This window comes from Tursiops truncatus, chromosome 18, assembly GCF_011762595.2.
Source record: "Tursiops truncatus isolate mTurTru1 chromosome 18, mTurTru1.mat.Y, whole genome shotgun sequence".
NCBI lineage: Eukaryota > Metazoa > Chordata > Mammalia > Artiodactyla > Delphinidae > Tursiops > Tursiops truncatus.
In genome coordinates, this window is record NC_047051.1 from 13,798,491 (window position 1) to 13,826,061 (window position 27,571).

The 27,571-nt window shown below is 39.3% G+C and overlaps 1 protein-coding gene across 3 annotated transcripts in view; it reads left to right on the forward strand.

Moving 5' to 3' along the window:
- Positions 1-27,571, forward strand: part of FREM2 (FRAS1 related extracellular matrix 2) — a 158,291-nt gene that overhangs the window by 61,022 nt on the left and 69,698 nt on the right. For all 3 annotated transcript variants that reach the window (XR_002176668.3, XM_019936699.3, XM_073795094.1), the window contains exons 3-6: positions 8,562-8,708; positions 15,391-15,621; positions 25,463-25,588; positions 26,668-26,919. Coding sequence is in view for 2 of the 3 variants with exons in the window: in XM_019936699.3 (XP_019792258.2) it covers positions 8,562-8,708; positions 15,391-15,621; positions 25,463-25,588; positions 26,668-26,919 (756 nt within the window). In the remaining variant the exon portion in view is untranslated. The remainder of the gene's footprint in view (positions 1-8,561; positions 8,709-15,390; positions 15,622-25,462; positions 25,589-26,667; positions 26,920-27,571) is intronic.

Consider the following 27,571-nt stretch of genomic DNA (forward strand, 5'->3'; position numbering starts at 1 on the left):
CCCTCCTCTCCAAGCATATTCAGGGTCCCCAAGGCTGAACTGACATTCAGCCAGTTTACACCTGCCCTCAGCTGAGTTTTAGTTCTTTTGAGCCATTGCCTTTTACGACTGGCCGGTGCCTGTGTTGTGCCAATCTTGCTGGTCAAAGGCCATGCTTCTGCCCACGACTAGGTGTTCTCTGCACTCAGCCCAGGGCCACCACCACTCTGCCGGGAATACCAGTTGCCATGTTCAGCCCCCCAATAACAGGGACCTGCCTGTGGCCCCAAGGCCCCCAAAGAGTGGGTGCCAGAGCTGTGGGGTGATCTTTTCTGTTCTATTGAAGGGAAAGGATGTTTCAAAGAGTGCTGCTTGGAACCTGGTATAAAAAAATAGATTAATTAAGCATCTCTTTAAATTTCCAGTTATGGTTTTCTCTCTTCTGGGACCCATTCATCCAGGAACCTGGGCTCTAGCTAGAGATGAGTAATACCTTCTTACTGTACTCTGAGTCCCTACTTTGAGCTGACGTTTAAGACTTTGTACAGAGGCTACAATATTGTGCCTGGCACATCCATTTTTATAACCGTGAGTTCTCTGTTTAGAGGTTCCTTGGAGTCCAAGAAAATCAGTTTCCGTAGGGTCCGTTCCTCCAGTTTTCCAAACAAGCAGAAAAAGGCATGAATCCCCATTCTTAGCTGTTGCTTAAATTGAGCTTCTAGAACAGAGTATCCTAAGATTCTCTAGGATTAGGAGTTATTCTGCATCAGAATTCTTTCCATGTATATTATTTTCTAAGAGGTTAAAGATAACCGTGTGAGTTACCTAAATTCTCATAATATGTCCAAATTATAACAGGTAGCCGTGCAGGGGAACCCGTCCACCCTTTACCCTTGAGTCATGACTGTGTCTGAAGCCTAGTGCTATTCTGACTAGGGACAGATCTTGGAGGGAGGCCAGGGCTGCCGATCGGAGAATGCGGTAAGGATTCATTTCAGCTCACACTCCTGGGCATGAGCCAGGGGAAGGATTGATTAAAGGAGGGCCAAATGCGTGTGGAGGAAGAACACTTCCACTCCCCGCGCCCCACTGTGCCCTGTCCCAAAAGACTAACCTCTTGTGATTTGTACTGAGTAAACACAGTTGATTCTTGTTCTTCGCGGTAATGTTCTATAAAATCACTGTGAATACTAAATGATAGCTCCCAGGGGAAGTACAGAGTTAGATTCCCTGCAAGCCTCTGGTCATACATTTCATCAGCCGATCAATACACAACCTTGTTTTCCGTGTGTTTCTGTTTAAAGACACCTTATTTGATCTATATGTTGTTGATCCATTAACAGTGAACTCGTGGTCATCAGACTGTAACTCGTGCCTGAATGAAACTTCTGGAACATGTGTATTTTCTCCATAAGGGCACATCGCAGCCTTCTTGTGCTCAGGAACACTGCACAGCACTTCAGCACTATGATTGGGGGCTATTTAAATAGAGAAATCACCAACGAAAAGCACAAAAATGTGGAAAATGTGGCACTAAATGGACGGTGAAAAGGACACTTGTTTACAGTACGAGAGCTGAAACAAGAACACTGAGTCAGATGATGCAAATTTTTCAAAACTGCTCTGCAAGTGTCCGGCAAGCCCACAAAATAAATATTATCGAGTGGATGAATTCTTAAATATGGAATCCCAGAATAATTAGAATTGTCTGTGTATTAACCTCTTGTAGAGTAGACGAATGGGAATTCAAGTCTGTGGAACCTCGTGTATGAATACCCATTATTTACACATTACGGGTATATGTGTGATCAAATCATGTCCCTGAGGAATGAACCCACTCGTATTAAAGCAGACTGTGATGCTCTTACTTCTAGGTGAACATTGGTATATTTGTCAGCCCCATATCCACCTCCGTATCACTGGGTAACTTCTTATCTTTAGAGCCTACCAAAGGATAGAGGGTAGAGTGTAAACTTATCCAGGCTTGAGCTCAATTTTATGTAACCTGTATGACAACGACCAAGTCATCACAGCTCCATGTCTGCTTCTTTATTAGGAAGAGCGTGCTAATAAGTGCCTTGCCTGAGAATAGCCTAGAAGACCTCTACATGAGTGTGTATATCCATAGAGATCAACGTGTGCCGTGCCTGTTTCTCTCCACCTCTGGGTCTTTGTCACGCTACCTGTCTTTCTGTACATTTCTCTGTATATTCTTTATGTGTCTTTGTGGATCTGACCCCCTGTACTATGCTGCCGCTTTTTCAGAATGTGTATAGCAGTGGGAATGGCATGGGTAGGTGCGTACAAAATGGAGGAAGAAAATAATATCCCAATTATCGAAAGTTGTATTGCAGCAATTTTGGAAAAGATTATTGGACTAAATCCTTGGAGTTATTAAATAGTCAGCAAAATTATAAAATCTCTTGACAATTTTTCTGGGTCTGTCTGCCAGTTCTTCTGGAGTTCCGTCGGTCATACTAAGGCACAGCTGCCCTCAGATCGAAGCTCTTCATCTCTGGGGGTCTGGGTCAGGATTAGCACCACCACCACCCCTTCCCAGGGCAGATTTTGAATGCATCTTGACCACTCTCTCTTTGTCTTTAATATCCAATTACTTAAATAGGAAAAGGAGAAGGAAATAAATATTGAGTAAATGTCCTGAGCTCCCATCAAATTCTTTGAACTTCCCTTTCTACTGGATTTCTTATCTCTGTTCTTATACTTAATCTTCCGGGAACACTTCCTCTCCCCCCGCCCCCATCCAGCTTTTTAAAATAGCTGTATATTTGATTTCCAAGTCAGCTTCCAGGCTGAACTTCAGGCAAATGGAATTGTAGCAAGCTAGAAAGTCTTAGCAGGTTGGAAAAATATTACCCATGGATCATTTTCTATTGGTAGCTGACTTTTCTTCAAGAAAAAAAAAAATTGTCAAAGCTAAACGGACACCCAGAAATGATCCTTATTTAAGCACAAGTCAAAGTCCTGACACTAGTTTCGTATTGAAAAAACTATGCTCTGTCTTTACAAAAATCAGTCAGCCCTAAGTTCCTAGGGAGGGCTAATTGAAGCTTGTGACTCTTTGTTATTCTAAAAAAACTTGTGTTCCCGTTGAAAAAGAAGATGAAGATGACTAAAGACCAGCTGGAAAAGTTCAAAAGAGGTCTTTTCATCAAAACCTTAATGGCTGTGGTGTCAGGGTTTGGGGACAAAGCATTTGGGAGTGTAGTTGTCAGCTGTCAAGCACCTGTTGTATGGATTTATGACACAAGTTACAGACTTTAATTTGTTTCCAATGAGACGGTGAGACTAGCTCCTTGAGCATCATAGATGACAGGATCTATTTTAGAAAAGCGAAGAATCACATTGAAGTGAAACTTTGCTGGTTTTTTAAGTTGTTTAACTTCATCAGAAATTTCACATTCAGTAAGCGGTGGCTATTATTAAAAGTGTCAACAGTGATTATTCCCACTTTGAGGTTTTAGAGGAATTTGCTTGGTAGGTAATTAACGAATAAATAACATGTCTTTCCATTCTTTAGATAAAATATGGAGTTCCATTATGCAAGGCAATTTTAATAATGAGAGTTACAATAAACTTCAGCTTAGTTCCTCAGATCCTTATATCACTCCTGCATAATAAGTAGTGCCTGAGATTTTCCAAATTCTGAAATGCAATATGATTTGCGTATGTAGAACTCAAAAGAGTTAGGTAGTAGTTAATCCCATTCAGAGTTAAGCTTTATACATTTAACTTTGTAGTCTCTAGCAAAATATCTACTTAAAAATCCCCGATGTAGAGTGAATGCTGAACCTTTAAAACAATTGCCTGAAGCATGTCACTGTCTTGCAAAGCAAAGTTTCTCAGTATTGTTTTTGAATTTTATTTCAAATAAAATCTGAAAGTGGTCGACATATAAAATCCTTGGCAAACTTGTTCAGCAGTGTGTCACTTGAAACCCCTGATTAACCAGTAACCGGGCACCCTCTTCCTTCCAGTACATAAGCACCAACCAGAAAATAAGTTTTATAATTTATAATCTGTAAGTAGAGATGAAATTAGCTATCCCTAAGACCATCCTCATGATGGAATGGAAGGGTTAAACAGACCTTTTGTCATCAATAACCCCTGGAGGTATGATCTAGACAAACACAAATTCCAATAATTCACATTCACAGGTAATCATTTAAAATCTTTACATAGTGTTCATAGAATAGAAGTATGCAAGACATTTTAGAAAGAGTGTCATTAAAAATAATTTTCGGGCTTCCCTGGTGGCGCAGTGGTTAAGAATCCACCTGCCAACGCAGGGGACACGGGTTCGAACCCTGGTCCAGGAAGATTCCACATGCCACAGAGCAACTAAGCCCATGTGCCACAACTACTGAGCCTGCGCTCTAGAGCCCGTGCGCCACAACTCCTGGAGCCCGTGCGCCACACTTACTGAAGCCCATGCGCCTAGATCCCATGCTCCGCAACAAGAGAAGCCACCGCAATGAGAAGCCTGTGCACCGCAATGAAGGGTAGCCCCGGCTCACAGCAACTAGAGAAAGCTCACGCAGCAACGAAGACCCAGTGCAGCCAAAAATAAATAAATTAAATAAATTAATTTTAAAAAATAATTTTATTTAGGGAATTCCCTGGCGGTCCAGTGGTTAAGACTTAGTGCTTTCACTGCCAGGGCCCAGATTCGATCCCTGGTTGGGGAGCTAAGATCCCACAAGCCATGCAGCATGGCCAAAAAATTTTTTTAATTTAAAAATAAAAGAAATTAAAAATAAAAGTAAAAATTAAAAAAAAAATTTTATTAAGAGAAAATGACTCAGTGCTAAAAGGGATATGTTACATTTATATAGGATATTTATATTGCCCATTAAATGAAGCACTACTGAACTTCTTTCAACCAAGACATTAGAGTGTCTAATTCATTAAATTGGCATTTTTCTAACAGTAAGCAAAATGAACTCCCTGCCCTCCTGGATCATGGGTGACAATGGGAGGAGACAGAGTGAACAAACAAAAAAGAAAGCATAAATAGGATATGAGGTTATGGAAAGCACTGGAGGGAAAAATTGCCCAGGATAAAGGAGCTAGAGAATTCTGGGGTTTCCACTGGTGTTTGTTGTGTCATATTAAGTGTCAAGGAAAGGCCTCATTGACTCAAGATTCTTAACACATGCAATATTTAGAAAAAGGGTAATATCAAATCTTAAAATTAGCTAAAAATTGTTAAAGAAATAGAGAAATGGTATGCTTAGTGATCTCATTCTTAGACATAGGGGAAAGAAACAGGAAGAAATTACAAGAATTATAATAAAATTCATTTGTTAAGCACAAGAGTTACCAAGTAAGTCAGAGGTTATTCATCACAAGTCAAGTAAAACTGTAGCATGTGCTTTGTTTTTGTAAGCTGAGAGCTGTTATGAAATAAGGAATGAAATAGGAGTCACAAAGTAGCCATTTTATTACCCAAAATCATACTTATCCGTAGGCTTTTTAGTCAAGGGAGACGTCTTTAGACCTCATTGTGTTCCAGGCACTATGTTCGATTTGGCTGCTAGAAGGATGAATTTGGCCAGTACTTGTCCTGGGGAAGTGCACTCAGGCAGTTAGTGGCAAAATACACATGAAGATAAAAGAATTACAATGACTCTGATTGGAGATACAGAAGAAGTATACACTGCATGGTAAGCCAGGCTCCCTGAGCTTTAGGTGAGCTGGACCTAAACAAATTGCAAGGAGGAGTAGGAAGCTAAAGATATTCTGGGCAGAAGACTTCCCACATGCTTTTGCATGTGGGAAGAAAACAGTGAGAAGCTAGATATGACCAGCTGTTTCTCTCCGTGGAGAAGTGATAGGATGTGAGGCTGTAGGTATTTGGACGGACAGGAGTGGCTTGGTAGAGCATGACAGGAAGTTTGGAATAAAATCTAGGACTTGGTGGAGCCGCAGTCTAACTGAGAGAGAAGTGTGGCATAAGGTTGTCTTCAAGTAATGATTAGTTGAGAAATCAGAAAGGTTTCATGTATTAACTTAATTGATTAAATGTTATTCTGTTCTTGTTGTTTGTCTATGACTTTCTAGAGGAAATGTTCCCAGTAATAGAACATAAACACAATAATGTAAAGAAGTATTTTTAAAGACAATAAGGCCAAGTGTCGGCATGGTAAAAAGAATGCATGCCGGTCAATCTCTGACAAAAATGAGTACAATTAGTGAATGTGTACAAGTAAACAATATGAGAGGATATCTGCTAAAGCACAAAACGGCACAAAATAATCAATAGGCGAAAACCTGCAGCATCACAGAGATGAGAGGGCTGGGGTCGCTGCAGGAGACTTCACGAAGGGGATGGTAAAGGGAGCCTTTGAGGAGTAGAAAGTGCAAGCAGAAGAATGATGGGGGTTATCGCTGTAGGCAGAAGGACAGAAGTAACAGAAAGGGTGAGGGTGGGAAATCCATGGAGCAGCAGGACTCTTGGATGAACCTCAGAGCGAGCAGATTAGAGACAGTGGGAAGAAGACAGGGCAGGACAGGTGAAACCAGAAATCTGCACGGATAGCCTGATGGCTTGATGTGTGCAGCAGCTGTACGGAGACGGGGCAAAGGAGGACTGAGTGTAGATGGATTTGAGGCAGGTTAATAGTCTGGCAGTGGGTGTGCAGGGTGGACTTGAGCATGCGTGGGGTGAGCGGGAAGGAGTAAGGTAACTTTTGTTGAAGGATGCTACGTATGTACTGCACTGTACTGCATGGGTATATGGGTTATCTCACTTGATCCTCACAGCAGACACAGGCATTAATTAATATGACCCTCATTTGATTCTCCAGATGAGGAAACAGAGGTCTAGGGAAGAAACTTGCTCAAAGTCAGACAGCAGATAAGAATGAAGTGGGCTATGAACTCCAGTTCTGGGTAGCCCCCAGCCCGTGGCCCCTCCTCTCCAGAACAGTACCCGGTGTCTAAGACATGGCAGGCATAGTAAGTTCTTAAGGACAAAATGTGGAATGAATTTCCTGTTCTCCAATCTATTTATATCTTAGATTTTTAAAATGAACGAAAATGACAGGTCCGTAATCCCATCAGTTTAAAACACCAAACAGCTCCATATTTGAAATGTTTCCTGTTACTACGTCACTGCATGCACAGTATCAATACCATTCGTTTCTATATTTTGTGTTTTAAGTATTTCAACAAAAAATTCTTTTTTTTTTTTGTTTAATGACTGAATCGCATTTCATTGATTTGATGGACCATAAACAGAGTAAACTCTGAGATTTTTGGTTTGAGGGCTATTATAGAAAATATTGCAATGAATAGTCCCTTACAAATAGATTTTTGCTTCTCGCACAGAAGGACTTACAAGATCAAATGGTATGAACGTCTTTTTGTCTCTTGCACACATTGCCATGTAGCTGTCTAAATGGCTCGGTGCTAATTTACAATTTAAACAGCAATAAATAAGAAAACCAATTTCCCTAAATAATCTCGGCTGTGCTGGGTGTTCATTTTAATCTTTAGTACGTGTCAATTCATAACTCAAAGACGCTGCAATTTTTTTTTAAATTTCTAGCAGAGATGAACATTTTTTTCATGTGTTTGTTAATTATGTTTTCTTTCCCACGTGTGGATTTTTTTGCTCTCAGTCTGTTAAAGCCTTGATGTTTTCCTGTCTCATTTCTTTTTCTCTAGTGTAGCCCTGTGTGAACTCAGAAGAGAAGAAACTGGAGTTAAAATTGTGTCTTTAGCTGTGTTTATTATTTGGGCTTTTTTCTCCCTTTTACAGAAAGACTTACAGGAAATTATTGATGCCTTTGTGTATAAACCTCACCTTACTCTGAAATAATTGGTGTAGATCAAAGGAAGTAGAGGGATACATGCATAGTGATCAGCTGATAACCATTTCTCTTGTCTTTCACCTAGCAGAGCAGCTTTCACATTAGAGAGATCACACACATTTTCTCCTGATAGACCGCCAGCTCCATTTTGGTGGGAAGGTGGGAGGAGAAAGCCTTATCTTCAGAGTAGAATGGAATCAATGAAAAGACCTGTCTGTTTGCTTTAAGGAATGGAGTGGAATCTAGTGGGGAAGGGAGGTGGAGAAGGGATATTTGTTTTTCCTTAAGTGGTTATAATTAAAGCCTTCCACCCAATTGCTCAGTGAACCAGAAAAAGGTATTTGTGAAGTTGTGTGTGTGTGTTTAACATCACAGAAGAGCCCTGCAGCTTTCTTTATAGAAAAACTTGCTCTCCAGCGGCACCTTGTGGGAAATGAGTCATCCTGCAACTTGGATACTTGACTTGATGATTTAACAAAATTGCTTTTGGTAGTTCTGTGTTCCTTCCCTCTGACCCACTTCCCCTGCTAAAGATCAAGGGATTTTGCAAAGAATTATGTCAGTTGTATTTCTGCATAACAGTCAGTGAACAGTAAGATGTATCTTCATGTATGTATCCTAGATTGTGAATCAAACCAAGTAGCTAGAGTGATTCGTCATGTTGCATCATTAAAGTCGTCTTTGGAATGTCTAAGGTTATTCATTCAAGAAACCACTAATTCGAGGCTTTAAATTTTTGTTTTCCAGGTGGAAACAAGTTAATCAAGCAGCAGTTTAGTCTGAATTGGGCATGGATCTCCTTTGAAAAGGAATATTACATGATCAACGAGGACTCCAAATTTCTAGATGTCGTGCTTAAACGTAGAGGTTATTTGGGAGAGACTTCCTTTATAAGTAAGTTTAATTTGCACTTCTGTCTCAAAATCCCATTTTTCTAGCAAAAGTTCATAATTTTACTATGATTAAAAATGTTGGGCTTCCCTGGTGGCGCAGTGGTTGAGAGTCCGCCTGCTGATGCAGGGGACACGGGTTCGTGCCCCGGTCCGGGAAGATCCCACATGCCGCGGAGCGGCTGCGCCTGTGAGCCATGGCCGCTGAGCCTGCGCGCCCGGAGCCTGTGCTCCGCAACAGGAGAGGCCACAGCAGTGAGAGGCCTGCGTACCGCAAAAAAAAAAAAAAAAAAAAAAATTTAGTTTTCTGCTCTAGTTTTAAAGCTTAGGGAGATACTGACAATTAAAGGTTCTTTACTAAAGAAACATGCCAAAAGTTTAGTGCTGAGGCTAAATCAAAGAGACAAAGGCTGAAAAAATAGGAAGTATGTAATCAAAATATATACCTCTTCAAATCTTCTACCTACATATGATATTTCTCTGATATAAAATAACTTTACAAAATGACAGTAATAGCTCATAAATTAAAATAACTTAAGTGTCACTAGATCTTAGAATAGGCTTAGGCAAATCTGTAATTTATAAGATAAAATCCTGCTGAAATATAAATTTATGAAGGCTACTTTAATACTAAGTAAACAAAAAACTGTTCAGTGATCTATTAGACATTGAAGTGTAAGTTACTATCTGTTTGTTGCGTTTGAATGCTCTGGTAGGTCACTAAAAGTTTCAAAAACCCTAACACTACATAAGAGCGCTACATAAAAGATAAATGTTGTAACTTTTCTTCCCAACAGTAAGGTGTTAAATACTAATCCTTTTCTGCTGCCTTACCCTTTTAAATAAAATCAACAAGGACCTACTGAATAGCATAGGGAACTCTATATGGGAAAAGAATCTGAAAAAGTTTGGATATATGTATATGTATAACTGAATCACTTTGCTGTACACCTGAAACTAACACAACATTATAAATCAGCCATACTCCAATATAAAATAAAATTTTTTTAAAAAAGAGTCAAAAGCAAATGAGTAAACCTTTTTTCATCTCCAAGCTCACATTCAATTTCATGTAAACATAAAATAGAGAAAAGTAGGTATATTAGTCATTTGAAACAGTAATATAATCAGCACAAAATATTTGGCATGGTGATGAAAAATAATAGCACCCCAGGTGATTGTATTATTTTTGGTACCGTGTGTTATATAGACATCTAGGCTGATAGAATTTTCATGCGGTGAAAGAGATTTCTTTGTATCAACTAAGGTAGGAATCTAGGAAAATGTTGGCAAAATAAAAAGCTGATAACCCGGTGTTTGTTTCCAAAATGATTATTTGAAATTTTACTGGTCCATGAAATTCAAAAGCCTTAAACAGTAGATCCCTATCAACACACACACACACACACACACACACACACACACACACACACGCATATTCTACACACCATACTTTTGCCATGAACTCTATTCCCACCCACCTGCCATGATTTCCACTGATGCTGGGATGCTGGATATTAATTATCCCTTATTTCCAAAATGCTTTTTTGTTTTCTAACTCTAGATGAGGGTTTTTCACATTATGCTTTACTGACCCCTCAAGGCTCCTCTGGCTTCAGGGGTGCGGGTCCACCTGCACACCCATCTGGCAGCTCTGCTTTTATCATCTTTATTTGCCTGTGCCTCTTTGTAGGCGGTCAGTTACAATCTGTGTTTAACCTTCTAAAGCACGGTGAATGCTCTTATTGCCCTCAAAGAGGCGTGTTCTTTCTGCGCACACGTGTGCCCTTCAGATCAGGAATTTGATTCTGCCTTACGTATTGTCAGTCAGAGATGCACCTTAACTGTGCTTTGTGCTTGAAAATGTAGCAGATAATTCACAGGGAAAGTAATAACTAAAAGACAGAGCACCTTAGCAATTCTTAAGGATGTTTTCATCTATTTGCGTTTTACCTAAATTCCCACTCCTAGTGAGTATATTTAGTTATTCACTCACATACGGCCCCTTGATAGCAATGGGAAAGTTAATGGTTGAAAAATATTTTTAAAACTATCTTTTCAGATTTTTCTCTCTGTTGCCATTTTTTAAGCTGAATGCTAAAATATTGAACGAGCCTCTTTTTCTCTCCCGAAGTTATTTTTTCAATGAACTATTATTTCCTTCAGGCGTGGAGATCATTCATAATTCTAAAAAGGCTCTATAGTGCTACTTGGTTAAGCTCACAAGGTTACTTAGTAACCCAGGGTGATAGAAAGTTGGAAAGACTTCTGTGTGTGGCCCATACCCATCAATCATTGAAGATGGTAGTAGAATTCATGCTAGGACTGGGAATGGAAAAGTCAGGTTAAAGCAAAGGGTAGCCCTGGAGAAGTTCTGCAAGGGCTATGTTTCGTATTACTGTTCCCCTACAACCTCCAATTTCATGTATGGAGGTTTAAAATTAGATAGCTCGTATTATAGCTAAAGACAGAATATCATTTACCTTCAGGCACACAGTTAATAAATCATGTATTTTGTATATGTATTTTCTCAGAGATAATTGTTGATTTTATAACCATTTTAACCCCTTAATAAATTAAATATGTATTTGCATCTCACAAAAAAATTTCAATTTCAAAGATCTTATTGCTCCCGGTTACTGAACACACATTAAACACAAGATATTCCACTAAGCACATTAAGTGCTTTACCCATCTCTTTTACTCTTTACAATCTTTTTTATTTTTTTTTAATTTTTAAAATAAATTTATTTATTTATTTTTGGCTGAGGTGGATCTTTTTTGCTGCACACGGGCTTTCTCTAGTTGCGGCGAGCAGGGGCTACTCTTCATTGCGGTGCTCAGGTTTCTCATTGCGGTGGCTTCTCTTGTTGCGGAGCACAGGCTCTAGGTGTGCGGGTTTCAGTAGTTGTGGCTTGCGGGCTCAGTAGTTGTGGCTCACGGGCTCTAGAGCACAGGCTCAGTAGTTGTGGTGTGCGGGCTTAGTTGCTCCGCGGCATGTGAGATCTTCCCGGACCAGGGCTCGAACCTGTGTCCCCTGCACTGTCAGGTGGATTCTTAACCACTGCACCAACAGGGAAGCCCTCTTTACAATCTTTTATTCACTGACTCAACTAGTATTTTCTTGAGTGCTTGTTACGTGCCAGACACTGTGTTAGGTAATGGACTGTGAGGTGATAATAATGATAGCTAATTTATTGAGTTATTATTACAGGCCAGCCCTGGTTCTCAACACCTTACATAGTCAACCCCAAGAAAAGTGGGTCATTATATCCCCCGTTATACAGGTAAGGAAACAGAAAGATTGTCATATCCCCAAAGTTACATAGCTACTAAGGCCAGAAGTGAGATTTGGCTCCAGGGCAGATTCTCTTAAATACCACCCCACAGCACTTCTTAAATCCTCTGCAACTGAGGAAGTTAACTTGCCTATGATTTCATAGCCGCTATGTGGCAGAGGTAGGACTGAAGTCTAACCTCTCATTCCAAAGTACCTTGCTTAACCCCCATACCATTCTTCCATGCCACAGGAAGAGATGCAATTGTAGTTTCATTTAGTAAATCAAAGTAATATGTTTTGTTTAATAATTATCTTTGAAAAAAGAAGCATAAATTTAAGCCCAGTTTATAAGCCTTTTAATTTCCAGAATTCTTTTTCCCCAATATAATAATGTTTTTGTAATATGTATGCTTTACTAGCTGAATATTTGTATCTCCAAGTAGGAGCAAAATTTTCGAACATTGAGTGTGTGACTGTCTTGTCTACCAAGTAGACAAGTATGAACTAATCTGTCTCCTTCACAGTCTATACACCATTTCTTCATCCTTTATTAAAATTGGGCACCTATGTAAGAGTGCCTTGTGGAGGTATGATGTATTTAGTATGTATCTACCCACCCTCAGATCTTAATGCACATAAGACTTACATGGGGATCTTGCTAAAATGTTGGTTCTGATTGAATAGGTCTGGGATAGGGTTTGAAATTCTGCATTTCTAACAAGCGTCCAGATCCGGTCCATGCTGCTGGCCCATGGACCACACTTTTAGTAACAAGGTAGACTAGCCCTGCACTTAGAATAGGTACTATGTGTTAATTATGAAAAGGGAATCTTTATTTTTGACCCCAAGTAAATTTAATATTCCATCATGGTCTTATTGTACCTTTTAAAAAAGATGACATGCCCTTCATTGTTTTCTCATGTTTGAGAAACATACCAAACAGTTTAAGACAATCTTTTTCATAAAATAGAGCTGCATTCCTCTTCACCTGACGAATCAATGATATTGTCTATTTATACTTCACATTCAGTTGGGAATCTCTTTCAAAATCCACCACAAAATTACAGAAACAACTGAGATTTGGCTTTGCAACTTATTTTTTATTTAGGTTGGATGATTTGATTATCAGTTAGAAGTATGACTAGTTGGAACTAGTGGACACTCCTTGTATTATACGGAGTCCTTTTGGTTTTTCACTGCCTTTTGAATCTCCAGGAAAATAATGCATTGTTGATGAAACAAAACAAATCGGAAAAGTGGGCAGTAGCTATCAGAGTCCAAATAATAGATTCTTTTGCTGGTCGTACCACTGGGGATAAATGGGTCAATGAGCCGCGTGTGTGCTGGAACCTCAGAGAGAATGATTCCTTTCATCATCACCTTGGCAGTGAATTGTGGTGGATCCAAGAGGTGTTGACAGCCACTCTGTGCGCATTAGGAACCAGAGAGCTAACAGGAAGTCTGCAATGCTCAACGAGATACGTAGTGCTGAAATTCCTGGTTCTGTGCCCTTTTTTCTCTTGCCATTCAGTAAATTATGCTTCACCTCCTATTGAAAAAAAGGAATATTTCTGAGATCTGTAAGACAGAAATAGTTTAGTGAAATATTTATCTTCATCTTCATTTTAAGATGAAATAGTCAGTGATATATTCAGATGAAGAAATAAATATTCAAATTAATCTTGCAGGGTGGATGAATTGGGAGATTGGAATTGACATATATACACTGTTGATTCTAGGTATAAAATAGATAACTAATGAGAACCTGAAAAAAAACCCAAATAAATCTTGCATAAGCACCACAGGACAGAGGTTTTATCTGTTCTGTCTGGCTCACAGTAGGCACCCAATGAACATTTGTGATTGAATGGATCTTGGTCCAGTTTCATTTCTAGTTTGAAGAACAAAAGGGCATTTTCTGAAAATAAGATAATTTTTTTCAGTTAAGTGAGAAATGGTACAAAGAATTTATTTTCAGACTTTTTAATTCTAATAGGCACAAGATTTTATTTTTCTCTTTTTAAATCTTTCTACCAAATTCTCTGAAAATGCCAATATTTTTGTTTTTTGTTTTTTTACATCTTTATTGGAGTATAGTTGCTTTACAATGGTGTGTTAGTTTCTGCTTTATAACAAAGTGAATCACTTATACATATACATATGTTCCCATATCTCTTCCCTCTTGCGTCTCCCTCCCCCCCACCCTCCTATCCCACCCCTCTAGGTGGTCACAAAGCACCAGGCTGATCTCCCTGTGCTATGCGGCTGCTTCCCACTAGCTATCTGTTTTACATTTGGTAGTGTATATATGTCCATGCCACTTCTCACTTTGTCACAGCTTACCCTTCCCCCTCCCCATATCCTCAAGTCCATTCTCTAGTAGGTCTGTGTCTTTATTCCTGTCTTACCCCTAGGTTCTTCATGACATTTTTTTTTTTGAAAATGCCAATGTTTAAAGGAATATATTTGAAAATTATTCCATTAACTTGTATCATTAAGAGGTTCTGATCAGTACTTGAAAATATACTAGAACAAATACTAACTGCAATTTTGTAATTTTTCTATGATGATGAATTTGTTGACTCTTACTCATTGCTTTATAGATCATATATCTTATGATTTGAGTATGTGGCATAGTAATGGCAAATAAAGATGCTCTTGTAATGTACTTAGAGACTCAGGGATCCTTTAACCTTCCCAGCTAACTGAAATGGACCTTGAGTGAACCAACAGAGTACTGCTCATAATAACCATATATATTTAGCTCTCCAATTCTCTTCGCGTGGCTTCGTGGAATTCTGGAATGCTCCACAAAGAAAAACCTGACAATAGTCATGTTGACAAACACTGAATTAGATTTTTTAAGGGTCCTAATTCCATTAAATGTTTAGAGAATATTATAATTTTTTATTATCGTGCTTGGCCATTTACAGCTCAGATTATCAAAGAATTCTTTGACTCACAGAGTCTCTTGCTGGCTTATATTTTCTAGTTAGAGAATTTTTCTTAAGTTTTTAAAATATAACACATGCAATACAACCCATGCAAAAAAGTAAATGTGAAGGGTTTTTAGATCGTACGAATTTGTGGGTGTGAGACTATTTCAGAATGTGAGCATCGATTTCCTCGGTCCTGTTTTACAAGTGGTTCTAACACAAACTTAGCTCAAAGAATATATAGCAAAACCATAATGGGGCAAGAGTAGAACACAATCATGGACTGCTTAACACCTACAGTAGAACACTTTTACTGTAAGACCCATACCCAATTATCCATCTCATGGAATCAAGGCAGGATTTACTTTGCACTGCAGGATACAGTGACACACAAAAAGTTAACAACAAGGAAAGCCTTAATAACCTAGTTGAAAATGAAACAAAGGAAATGATATTGTGTTTCTGTGAAGGTATTGGCTCAAGAGATGGGACTGCAAAAAAAGACAAAGACTTCAAGGGCAAAGCACAGAAACAAGTGCAGTTCAACCCAGGCCAGACCCGGGCCACGTGGAGAGTGCGGATCCTGAGTGATGGGGAACATGAACGGGCCGAGACCTTCCAGGTGGTTCTCTCAGAGCCCGTGCTGGCTGCCCTGGAATTCCCTGCAGTGACCACAGTGGAGATCGTGGACCCAGGAGACGGTAAGAGCTACCATCAACTCAGTGGTGTTGTCACTGTTGGGTTTTTATGACAAAACACCTTATAAAGGAGGTTTTAAATTCAATGTTTGGATTTTCCATAGAGAGAACTTTCTAGATGAATGGTTCAGTATTCTCAGATATGCTGATGGGAGAGAGAACCCAAAAATTAATGAAAGGAAGGGATATTTTTTCAAGTCAATGAACTACAGATACACCTAGGATTATCAATATGTTCTTTCTCTTATTATAATTTTATCCTTCAGAACCGACGTCACTCACCTCATTTTTCTAGAATTATTTCATGACGTTTTAAAGTCTTTTAAATGTGTTTTAAAATGTCCTTTAAACAAATGCTTTAAGAATTAGACCATTTGGGGATTAATTTGTTCTCCATATAACACTTTATTCAAATTTCTTCATATATTCACCAGCCAAAACTTTTCATTCTGCCATATGTTTCCACATTTGTTACATAATACCCACCAACCCACCCCCTCTCCTTGGTGAAAAATACCTTGCATCATTGCTCTTAATTTCTATTAGATCATGTTTTCTTGTCAATGCACACCCTTAGCTGATGTTGGTTAAAGTGAACCTCACTGATTTGAGTGTAAATTGACCTTTCCCTCCCCTGCCACACTCCTCCAGTCCTGACTTGTCTCGGTGCAGCCAGGAAAAAAAAAAGGTTGAATTGGCCTTTTGAGGGCTGGCATTTATACAAAGCTTGGTGAGCCTCTCTAAAGCTGAAATCCTGTCAGAAGACAGACGTGACTTTCTTTTAAACCGCCAGCCTATTTATTTCGTTAGTCAGAAAACTCTTAAATGTTCTGTGAAGATACAATCTACCGAGTACGTGAAACGGAGACATATGTGGAAATCTCTGGGTTTAACAACTGAGCATAATTAAGGAGAGAGGATAAGAGAACCGGAGCTCCGGCTCTGTTTGTTTAACTAACATCTCTGCCTTTAGTTGCCTATGAACTTCAGTTATGTTTATCATTTCCGTTAAAGAACAGGACGGAAATGTTAATTAGCATTTAATTACATTTAATTTTATCTGCATTATCTAGGAATAAACAATTAAATTTTCTTCTAGTCCTGAGTTTGGGGTAAGTGCTAGCGTAATAAAGCTTTTCTCTCTTTTGAACAAGCCCATGACGGCTTTAATACATATAAACTGGCCCATTAGTTACAGTTTGTTTGAAGCCATTTCTTGATGTTTTATTTGCCCATTGGTATAATTGCCATGCTTGACCTCAGGAATAGGACACTTAAACTCATTTGTGCCTTCCTGTTTATAAGCCCAGAGTGACACACAATACTCCCTACCCGTAATAAGTCTGAGAAGTGGGATTTTAAAAACAAATACACACAATATACACACACACACACACACACACACACACACACACACACACACTCCTTATATAATGTATACTGTTGAAGGCTACCTAATTAAAATTTGCCACAATTTTATTTTATGTAATGGTCACCTGAGTTGTCTTGGCATTTTCTAGATGAAGTTCAGCCCTATTCATCCCAGGCCATGATCGTCCCTATGATGGCTGACAAGTGTTCTGGTACAGCAGATGCCTAATATAGTCCATGTCTTGTTGAACATCAGCGGTCTTGAAATGACAAGACATGGGTTTGTTTCACAACTCTACAATTTATAGTTGTATGAGATCTAACATCGAATCAAATGGCTCTTATGAAGATTTAGTTTCCTAATGCACACAACAAGGAAAATTAATTATTCTCATGTTGCAGCATTCTTAGGAAAGAGTTCCATACAACATAAAGCAAAATACAAATATTGTTGTTATTTCTAATAGCATAAATACAATGTTAGATTTTTTGTTGTTGTTTATTTTTTGCCATTTATATATATTGTCTATTATTTTCAATGTTAGATTTCATATTAAGAGATTAAATAACCTTTTTTCTTTCCACAAAGGATCACTTTCCCAACCATTTCAAAATTTTGATTATTTCTTTCTACACTTGCTTGTAACTCTTCACGTGTGAATTCACTAGCTCTAGGAACCATTGTGCCTGTAAGCTCTCCCTCTGCTGCATATTAACTCTAGGACATGTTATGAGATTTTTTTTTTTGCATGTATTAAAAATGTATCCAGCTCACACTTCTGCTGGGGACAGCACTGTGTATTGGGGATGCAAAGATAATAGGATACAGTCCCTTCTATCAAAGAGCATATGGTCTAACAGGAAACAGAGCCCTGTAGATAAGTTATGGCGGCAGAATGTGATGTAGTATCAGCACAACAGAGAATGAACAGAGTGTTACGGGAACAAGAGGGGGAATAATCAACTCTGCTTTATCTTAGGCTGGGAACTGCTTTTACTTATTAGCCAGTTTATATAAACACATGCAAGTACACACTTGTGCCAGTACTTACCAGTAACTGGTACTGATAACGATAATAACTGAAATTCATCGAGCACCTGCCGTGTGCCAGACAGTGTACTTAACACATTATATACATTCTTTCATTCACTCCTTTACCTCACTGCCTTTCAGTCATACGTACCGTTTAACTTGATGTTTATAGGATGCTCTCAATTTCACATGAGACAAATTTTAGAACATTTGTTCCCAAATTTTATGACAAAAAAACTTACGAACATAACCTTTCTACACACACACACACGTATACATCCATCCATCATGGATCCTCACATGTTCATAATTACACTCTTATAATACTCTCCCTCGATTTATGTTTTTAAATTACACAGTCATGGCTCAGGTAAAGCTTTTTAATGACTATGACTTTATTCAATAAATGAGTATCTACGTCTACCGCAAAAATAACAAACACCCTTAGGTGCTTATTTACTTAACTCGACTCAACACTCAGTGCCCATATGGGTGCTCTGTAATGCTTCTCCTGCCTCCAGATGTCTGTGACTCTCTGATTGGGCACCATGGCTCTGTCTATAATCAATAAAGTTGACTCCTCTCTAAAGATTGGTGCAGTCGTTGTGTTTTCCTGCATCATCTGTGCAAGAGTGCAGCCTGACTCGAGGAGCAGACACCAGTGAGAGCCTGGTGCAAGTGCACCCCATCCCCCTCCCTCACAGCCCTGGACTGGCCATGGGTAGAATGGAACCAAAGCTCCCAAATGGCCACACACAGATCTCACAGCTATGCTGGGACCTGCCCCTGCCCATCCGGGAGGGGCCACCCGAGCGCAGTTCAGCTATCAGATGGGGCTTCGGAAGCCCACATTTTTGTCCAGAACAGACTTATTTTGTTGCATAAAAGTGGAGACTGAAAAGGAGCTTTTGGTACTATTCAGCAGAATGCTGTTGGAGCACAGAGAGGGAATACAGCGTTCTGCCACGATTATGGAAATCAGTAACTTCCTAGGCAGATGGGTTTAGTCCTTGATTAAGTAAATCAGTAAATTCAATTTCCTCATCAATTGAAGCCTGGGGTACAAAGAGAAAAACTAAAATAAGCAGAGAACAGACTGCGGAGCAGAGAGGTAAGCCTCTCTGTGTCGCACCCCCTACGCCTCCAGGTGTTTCTGCAGCCTCAGGGTGCGCACCCGTGGAAAATCTGCTACTGTTATGAGTTTTACCTCTCTCCTTCATCCTCCTCTGTCACTTTGCTGTCCTCCTCGTTTCACTTTGATTCCACAATCTCCATCTTTTGCATATGCCCATAGAAAGTTCCAGCTGGGAGGGGTTTTTAAGTGCATGAAATGTTTAACTCCTTTTCTGGATGAGGAACCCAAGAAATTGGGCCACCTTTTAGCCTCTGCCTAAGTCAACCACTTGAAAGCTGTTTTATTTGGTTTTCTTTTAGAATCGGCAGAGATGGGTGACATTACATTTCATTTCAGGGGATGGGCACTCCTCTGCGAAATTCCATTGAATGGTTAACAGTTGTCTTCTGTTAAAAGATCCGCTGCCACTAGGCTGGATTGTGATCAAAAGCAGACAGCAGATTTCCATAAGACAAGAAGGGCTTTGAGGAAATTTCAGATCACTGTTATTCCTCCTGCCCTGTTTTCTAACCCAACTCAGAGAAGACCGACAGGATTATTCCTTAGGCAAAGGGTTTCATAATAATCATCATACCAATCTACCACACTGGAGTGCCCACTGTGAGCCAGACACTGCATTAGGACCTTTACAGCCTTATCTCATTCCAACCTTATGTTTACAGCTCTGCAGTTTATATATCAATTTCCAAATGAAATCTCTGAGGCTCAAAGAATTTATTTTCCTAAAGTCCCCCAGCTAGTAAGTGCCAGAGCCAGTGTTTGAACAGACAAATATATACACACATATATGTGTATATATACACACACACACGTATGTTTATACACACACGCACGTATATATACATACATGCGTATATATACACACGTATACACGCACATATGTATACACGTGTGTGCACATATACACACATACATATGCGCGCACGCGTGTGTATGCGCATATGTATACACATATGTATATGTATGTACACCCGTGTATATACACACATGCGTGTATACACACATATATGTATATATATACACACACACACACATTTCCTCCAAAGCTCTTCTCTTTCCTGAGTTATACTGTTGCCTGTCATTTCACATGAAGAAATAATGAAATCATATCCAAAATCATAATTAAACAGTATATTTTGCCATAACAGCATTGTTTCACCTATTCTTCTATATAAAAAAGTAATTCCTTTTATTCTTATTCTATTATCTTTTGTCTTTATACATCAAGCCTCAAATATATGAGTATAGGTGAATAAAAGCAAGTGTTCTAGGAAAATAATCAAGACCACTTTAGCCCTTGCATGATGTATCTGTGTTTATTGAGCATCTGCTATATGCCAGGAATTCTGCTAAGAGCTAGGGATATATGCCCGAGTGAAGAACGCACACTGACCCTGAAGCATCATATCACTCAGTGATTACATTCCACTAAATAGTTACCTTTAACAATACAGATGCTATGTGTTACGATAAGGGGAGCAATCACGGTGTCCACAGAAGTATCTAACCTGGGATGAAGATTCTTAACTTTCTTCATACTAGGTTCCCTAACCGTGAGAAATTACACCATCTTTCCTCACTCTTAGAAGCATATAGGTATTAATTAATATAAAACACTTTAATTTCTGGGAAGAGGAAAATATGAAGAACTAAAACTTTTGATTTCATATAAAGATCCCTTTCCTTTTTTACTGTGTGTCATTTCTAACCAGTAAAATGACTTTTATGTACTTTATTAGGAGAACACACCTTAAATATAGGTATTTGAGTACAGATACCTAACATAGATATCTGAAGCCTATAAGTATTTTATGCAATTGTTTAGTTTGTACACTTGAAGTATCTGCAAACTTCTGATTGAAGTGGGCTCATTCTGATATTTTAATGATGTCAAAACATAGCCACGAACTAGTGGATTAAAATATATGATCTCTAATCGTTTTTGGCGGGACCAGTTTAGGTTAATACTATATAATGTATAGTAGAGAATAAACATACTATTCTAGAGGAAAATAGAGCTTATATCTCAAGAACCCTAATCTTATCGGAGACAAAGAAAAGGCAAACTTTCGTGTGCTGAGTGAACCAAACCCATTTCATGAGGTAGAATTCAGATGACATAGGCTGACTAATATATGAAATTCAAATATTATTACTTTTAAAATTTTGTACCATCGGAAATGTTGACATAAAGAGATCACTGGCTAGGTGATATTTTGACATGAGTGTGCTAAAACAGAAGGTCCAGAATTAATGAAATGAGAGTCAGTGGCAGCTGATGATACCAAAATGATAAAGCACGCAAGAGCTTCAACTTCAGTGAGTGTCAAAGCTTTCTTCTTTTTGAACTCTATTGCTGTGCAGCATGGGTCATTGTCTTAAGAGAAAGAAAAAGATATTAAACACTTGTTCAAAGGACAAGCACACATTTGTACATTTTTGGCCCCAAAAAGGTAGATAAGGAAAAAGGTGGTGCAAAGTAAAACTATTTCAGTGATGGAAAACTTTCCAAAATTTTCTACATTCACAAAATAAAAACATTCAATGATATGAACAAAGATTACTCAGAGTTTCACTCTAACCAAAGTATTAGCATAGTGCTTCAGAATAATTTTTGGACCTCATGGTATCCTGATGTGAACTTGTAACACTTATGGTCATTGTGACTTAGATATGTTTTCATTATTCTGTTCTTTTAAGTCCCTGTTAAATTAGCCTATATTACCATATCCGTTTCAGAGTTAAAACAAAACAAAACAAAACAAACGATTGAAATGTTAGAAAGCTTCCCACTGATGTTCAAACATCAGTGGCAGACTCCACACTAAGTACCATTTGTTGGCTAGTCTGAGGGCACTGGAGCAGCCTGAAGATGTACCAGAATATCTTCTGAGTTGTTTTTGAATGTGCCAAACTGTTTAAAGATGATGAACACTCAGTGCCTTCATCTAGGCCCTGCATTTTCTTTCCCTTCTTTGTTCTATTATAGGAAAGATTTTTAGGAGATATTTTTCTCTCATGTTTTTAGCAGAGGCTGGTGTTTTTGTAATCCACTCAGTATAATTGAGAAAAGGACATCTTTCAAATGTAGCTACAACTATTTTATTTCTGAGAACAGAAGTCATTTTTTTGCCTAAGTTACAGCACAGTCAAAACCTAAAAATAAAAATTGCCATTAGATAAATCAAAGTACTCCTTTCAGTACAGTCACATTGACTAATAAAGCACGTGTTCACTTTATTCCGCTTTATCTTTCAAAACAAAGAATAATGAAACCAATCTGAAAATATAAAAGTAACACATGTTCATTGTCAAAAATGGACAGATTTAAAGAAATAAAAGTCACTTGCCCTGCCACGTGAAGATAACCACTGTTTACACCGAGAGGATGTCCCTGCAGTCATTTTTTTCTGTGTCTCTATTGACTTATTAGAGAGTTTACTATTTCCGTAATATCACCCTTGTTTTGTCTCTCGGTGTATATAGGAGCGTGTATCTGTTAATCCCAAACTCCAAACTCCCCACCTTTCCTCTTTGGTAACCATAAGTTTTATTCCACTGTAAAACTTTCCCACTTCTCTGCCTGCCTTTGGGTCTCAGCCGAATACAAGTGATGGTGGCTGGATAAATAGCCTTTGCTTGTTTCATCCCACTGCGTGGTCCTTGTATATTTCCACAGGATCCTGCCCTGAGTAAAAACCAAAGTCCTGCCAGTGGTCCTGAAAGCTCCGTGCGATCCACTCACCTCCACTCATCATCACTTCACCGGCCCATGTTCTGTCCTCTCCTCCTTGCCCAGTTTACTCAGACCATCAAACCACACTGGTGTCCTGGCCATTCCTTGCATATACCTGGCCTGAACACTTGTTCATTCCCTTTGCCAGGAATTCTCTTCCCTAAATTACGCACATAGGATATCTCATTACCACCTTGCCATCTCAGCTCAAATGTAACTCTATCACAGACACTTTCCTGTATAATACAGACCTGCCGTGGCGCATACCATGCCCCAGCCCTCCCTCCACCCTCCACCCCCCGCGCCCCCCTGCATCCCCGCCGGCACACTCCATCTTCTTCATATCATTTGTCACCTCCTGGCATACTATATATTTTCTTGAATATGTGTTTATTTTCTTCCTCCTCTCCACCCCCAACTAGAAAGAAAACTCCATAAGACCAGGGATTTTGCTTACCTCCATGGCTCCTGTGCCTGGTTCAGTGTCTGGCAAGAAGGAGTCAACCAATCCATGTTTGATAAATGAATAATTAGTTATTAAATCTTACATCCACAGATTTTTTTTAATGATGCCATTTTTTCAATTGCTGTATCAGTCAGAGTCCCAGGAGAAAAGAAATGGCACATTCAAAATTAGCAAATTTAAAATAATTTAATAACATGACTTTTGCAAAGATGAGACCGAGAATTGGGAAACCACCAGGTTTAGTTAAGTGCCCCAAGGCTGGTAAGAGCGGATACCATCACCACCTCTAGGCCTCGGGGGAAAGGGAAGGAGAAGTTAGCTGGACCAGTGAGCGAGCTAGGGCGGCCAGTGGGCACGATGACCGTTACTTGGTGGGGTACAGCCAGCTCTGGAACCTTGAGGGGAGCCAGGGGGACGAATGCTGACCCCACGTTGCTCTCACCCTCCAAGTCCTGCCTGTGCTGTCAGCCAGAGACAGAGCACAAGGGAAACCTTTGATGTGGTTCTCATTAGTCAGCCCCTGGAGCACAGGGCAGGGTGGAGAGGGGTGGAACGTGGACCTTGACGGCCAGCGTCCACTATTCCAGCGTCTTTTATAATCATCCAAAGCAGTGTGGCTTACTGTTTTAAAAATAATCATGAAGCATTTTCCGTGTGTGTGTGGGACTTTCAGTGAAACAGACTCCCAGGCAACTTCCAAAGTATCTATTTGAGGGTTATCATGTCAAACTGTTGAACTAAACGTTCTATTGAACTAAATGTAGTTTTACATTGAACGACGATTTCCAACAATTTAATTATGCCATTTTTATTATTTAGTGTACCTTTGCGCTACCTTAAAAATGAATCCGTGAGACTCATAGTATTATATAAGTATAATGTATACTCTGTGCTATTGTTATACCTGTAGAGGAGGAGGGAAACCACAGATGTGTCCCTTACAGTGATGCATAGATTTCTAAATTCTAAAGGGACTGCTGTTTAAACACAATAAACAAACAAAAACACCAAGTGTCAAACAATGCATTATTATACTTTTATTTTTTTTTAATTTATTTTTTAACATCTTTATTGGAGTATAATTGCTTTACAAAGGTGTGGTAGTTCCTGCTGTATAACAAAGTGAATCAGTTATACATATGTTCCCATATCTCCTCCCTCTTGCATCTCCCTCCCTCCCACCCTCCCTATCCCACCCCTCTAGGTGGTCACAAAGCACCGAGCTGATCTCCCTGTGCTATGCGGCTGCTTCCCACTAGCTATCTACCTTACATTTGGTGGTGTATGTATGTCCATGCCACTCTCTCACTTTGTCCCAGCTTACCCTTCCCCTTCCCTGTGTCCTCAAGTCCATTCTCTACGTCTGTGTCTTTATTCCTGTCCTGCCCTTAGGTTCATCAGAACCATTTTTTTTTTAGATTCCATATGTATGCGTTAGCATACAGTATTTGTTTTTCTCTTTCTGACTTACTTCACTCTGTATGACAGTCTCTAGGTCCATCCACCTCACTACAGATAACTCAATTTCGTTTCTTTTTATGGCTGAGTAATAATCCATTGTATGTACTTTTAATCATTAATCATTCAAAAGGAACACGTTTGGGGTAAGAAAAAATAATAATAGAGTGGACATTACAAGATCTGAGTTGTAATCCTGACTCGACCAGTAAGAGTCCTTGACAAATAATTTCAACTCTGTGGGTCCATGTTTCCTCATCAAAGTAAGAGGTGAGACAGGATGACTTCTGAGGCCTCTTCTAAGTCTAAAAGTCAACTACTCCAACAGAAGGTGGAGATCTTTCCCGAGAGAACAAAGTTGGACTTAAAGGAAGTGTGTCAGCAGCACTTATTAATTGAGAAAAAAAAAGCAATTACTGGAGATAAAAGCAATGTTGGGTCTTATTTCTAGGTTAAGAATTCACTAGCCCAGAGCCTACACACTCTATACCTGCTTCTTCTCCCCTGTCTTCCCTCCTTCCCCTCACACTGCGCTATTCTAAAAGAATATGCCGGGGAAATGATCAATCATGAGAGCAATTAATTTGCACAGGATTATGTCATATGTAAGACGCTCAGACAAAAACAATTGTGTTTTCTCCTTAGAATCAACTGTATTCATCCCCCAGTCTGAATACTCCATCGAGGAGGACATTGGTGAACTTCTCATTCCCATCAGGAGAAGTGGAGATGTGAGCCGGGAGTTGATGGTGATCTGTTATACGCAGCAAGGTAGCTCGATTTGCGAGTGAACTAAAATGTCCCCGTGAAGATATAAATAAGCCTCTTTAACATGTTGGAGGCATAACATTATGCCATGAAGGTTATACTTTACTAGTCCAGTTTTCAAATAGGAAAAAGGCATGCAGGCGGATGTCTTCCTTCACTGTGGCACCTTTGAGGATCTGGAAGGACTCTGCTGCTTATTGGAAACATTTCTGATTCATTTGGTTACTTTAATACTCAAGGCCTTTGGGGTTGTAAGAAGTTGAAGCTCCCCTCTCCCGCTCAAGCCTGCTCAAGTAGAATGGGGTTATTGTTAAAAACAACAACAAAAAAAGAGGCAAAGAAATGCATACCCAAGGAAAATAAACTAATTTCAAACTGGTCTGAAACTCGTAGCAACCAAATTTCAAAACATTTGTTTTGCTCATTGAGTAAGCTCCCTCCAAAAGGTGATTTTAATGCAATACAAAATTAAAATTAATACATAATACTCATTAATATACTAAATACCTTTCTAGGAAACAGGTAGACTTTTCTAAGAATGTAAAAGAAAAGGTCATAAATGCAGTTGACACTGCAGACTTTCATTAAAATTTTCATTAACATATGTGAGTTGAAAGGCAGTAAAGAATCGTGGTCAAAATGCAAATTTTAGGATCAGCCTTGAGCTCTGGGTCCCAGAACAAGTGGTTGGACTTCTGTAAACCTCAGTTACCAAACGTGTAAAGCCCAGTAGGGTGGTTAAGAGGATTACGGAAGCAATGCACGTAGAGCGCTTGGCACTTTGCCTGCACACAGTAAGCATTTGAATACTAAGCTATTATTCTGTATTATTGTGTTGTTTTAAAAGACCACTGGCAGGAAGCAGAGGAGAAAACCCTTGAAATGTACTATTTGTCAGATGTTGGAGACCATTATAAAGGTGACTGATGATGCTAGCACAGTATGGAGGAGTTATTGCAGTTTCCAGGGGTGTTCATAGATATGATGGACCATGAAAATGCTGCATATGAAAATAATCGTTTCTGGAGGTCCCCTTGTAGTATGTTCTACATAAACCCCTTTTGGATTCTCTCTGTTTCCAGGAACGGCACGAGGAACTGTGCCAACATCAGTGCTGTCCTATTCTGATTACATATCCCGGCCCGAGGACCACACCAGTGTTATCCGCTTTGACAAAGACGAGCGGGAGAAAATGTGCCGGGTCGTTATAATTGACGACTCCTTGTATGAGGAGAAGGAAACATTCCACGTTCTCCTGAGCATGCCGATGGGTGGGAGAATTGGATCAGAGTTCCCAGGGGCTCAGGTTACAATCATCCCTGACAAAGACGATGGTAAGTACTAACTTACCTGAAAATTATTCCTCCTACCAGGCGCACCAACGTCAGGCACAGCCTTCTAAACAGAAGGATGAGAGTGCAAAAGAATTTTCACATGCACGTTTATCTTATGCTTGATTTTATAGTGCGATTAAGATTCTAAGTTGGCTGCATCAATCAATTTGTCTTTCATGATTTAGTGTTTTCAAAGAGCAAAGTCACACCTATGTGTTTTCACCTGTGTACAGTTTCTTTTACAACACCATTTATCATTAGGTGATTGAACTTTAAAAATTTCCTGGTGAAGAATTGAAGCAATTTTAATAGACAATTTATCTTTTTGTTTGTTTGTTTTGCTTTGATCGCAAAAGCTTCTATTTTGTAACTTTAATCTCCATGTTTGAACTCGTTTAGCAAAGAAACCCATCAGACGAGGCTATTAAACGAACGAGGAAGGTAATATATGGAAAATTGAGTCTAACAGGCTTCCCCAAAGGGGGAGGGTTTATCCTAGACTACTCTTCCTGAGGGAAACCTAATTCCCATAAAATAATCCCTCTTTCTGAGCAGAAAAAGGAGCAAAAGGGTCTTCATCATCACAGTTCAAAAAAACAGTTTGTGCTTTCTTGTGAGAAAAGAGAACAAGAGGAAAGACCGTGAGTCATGT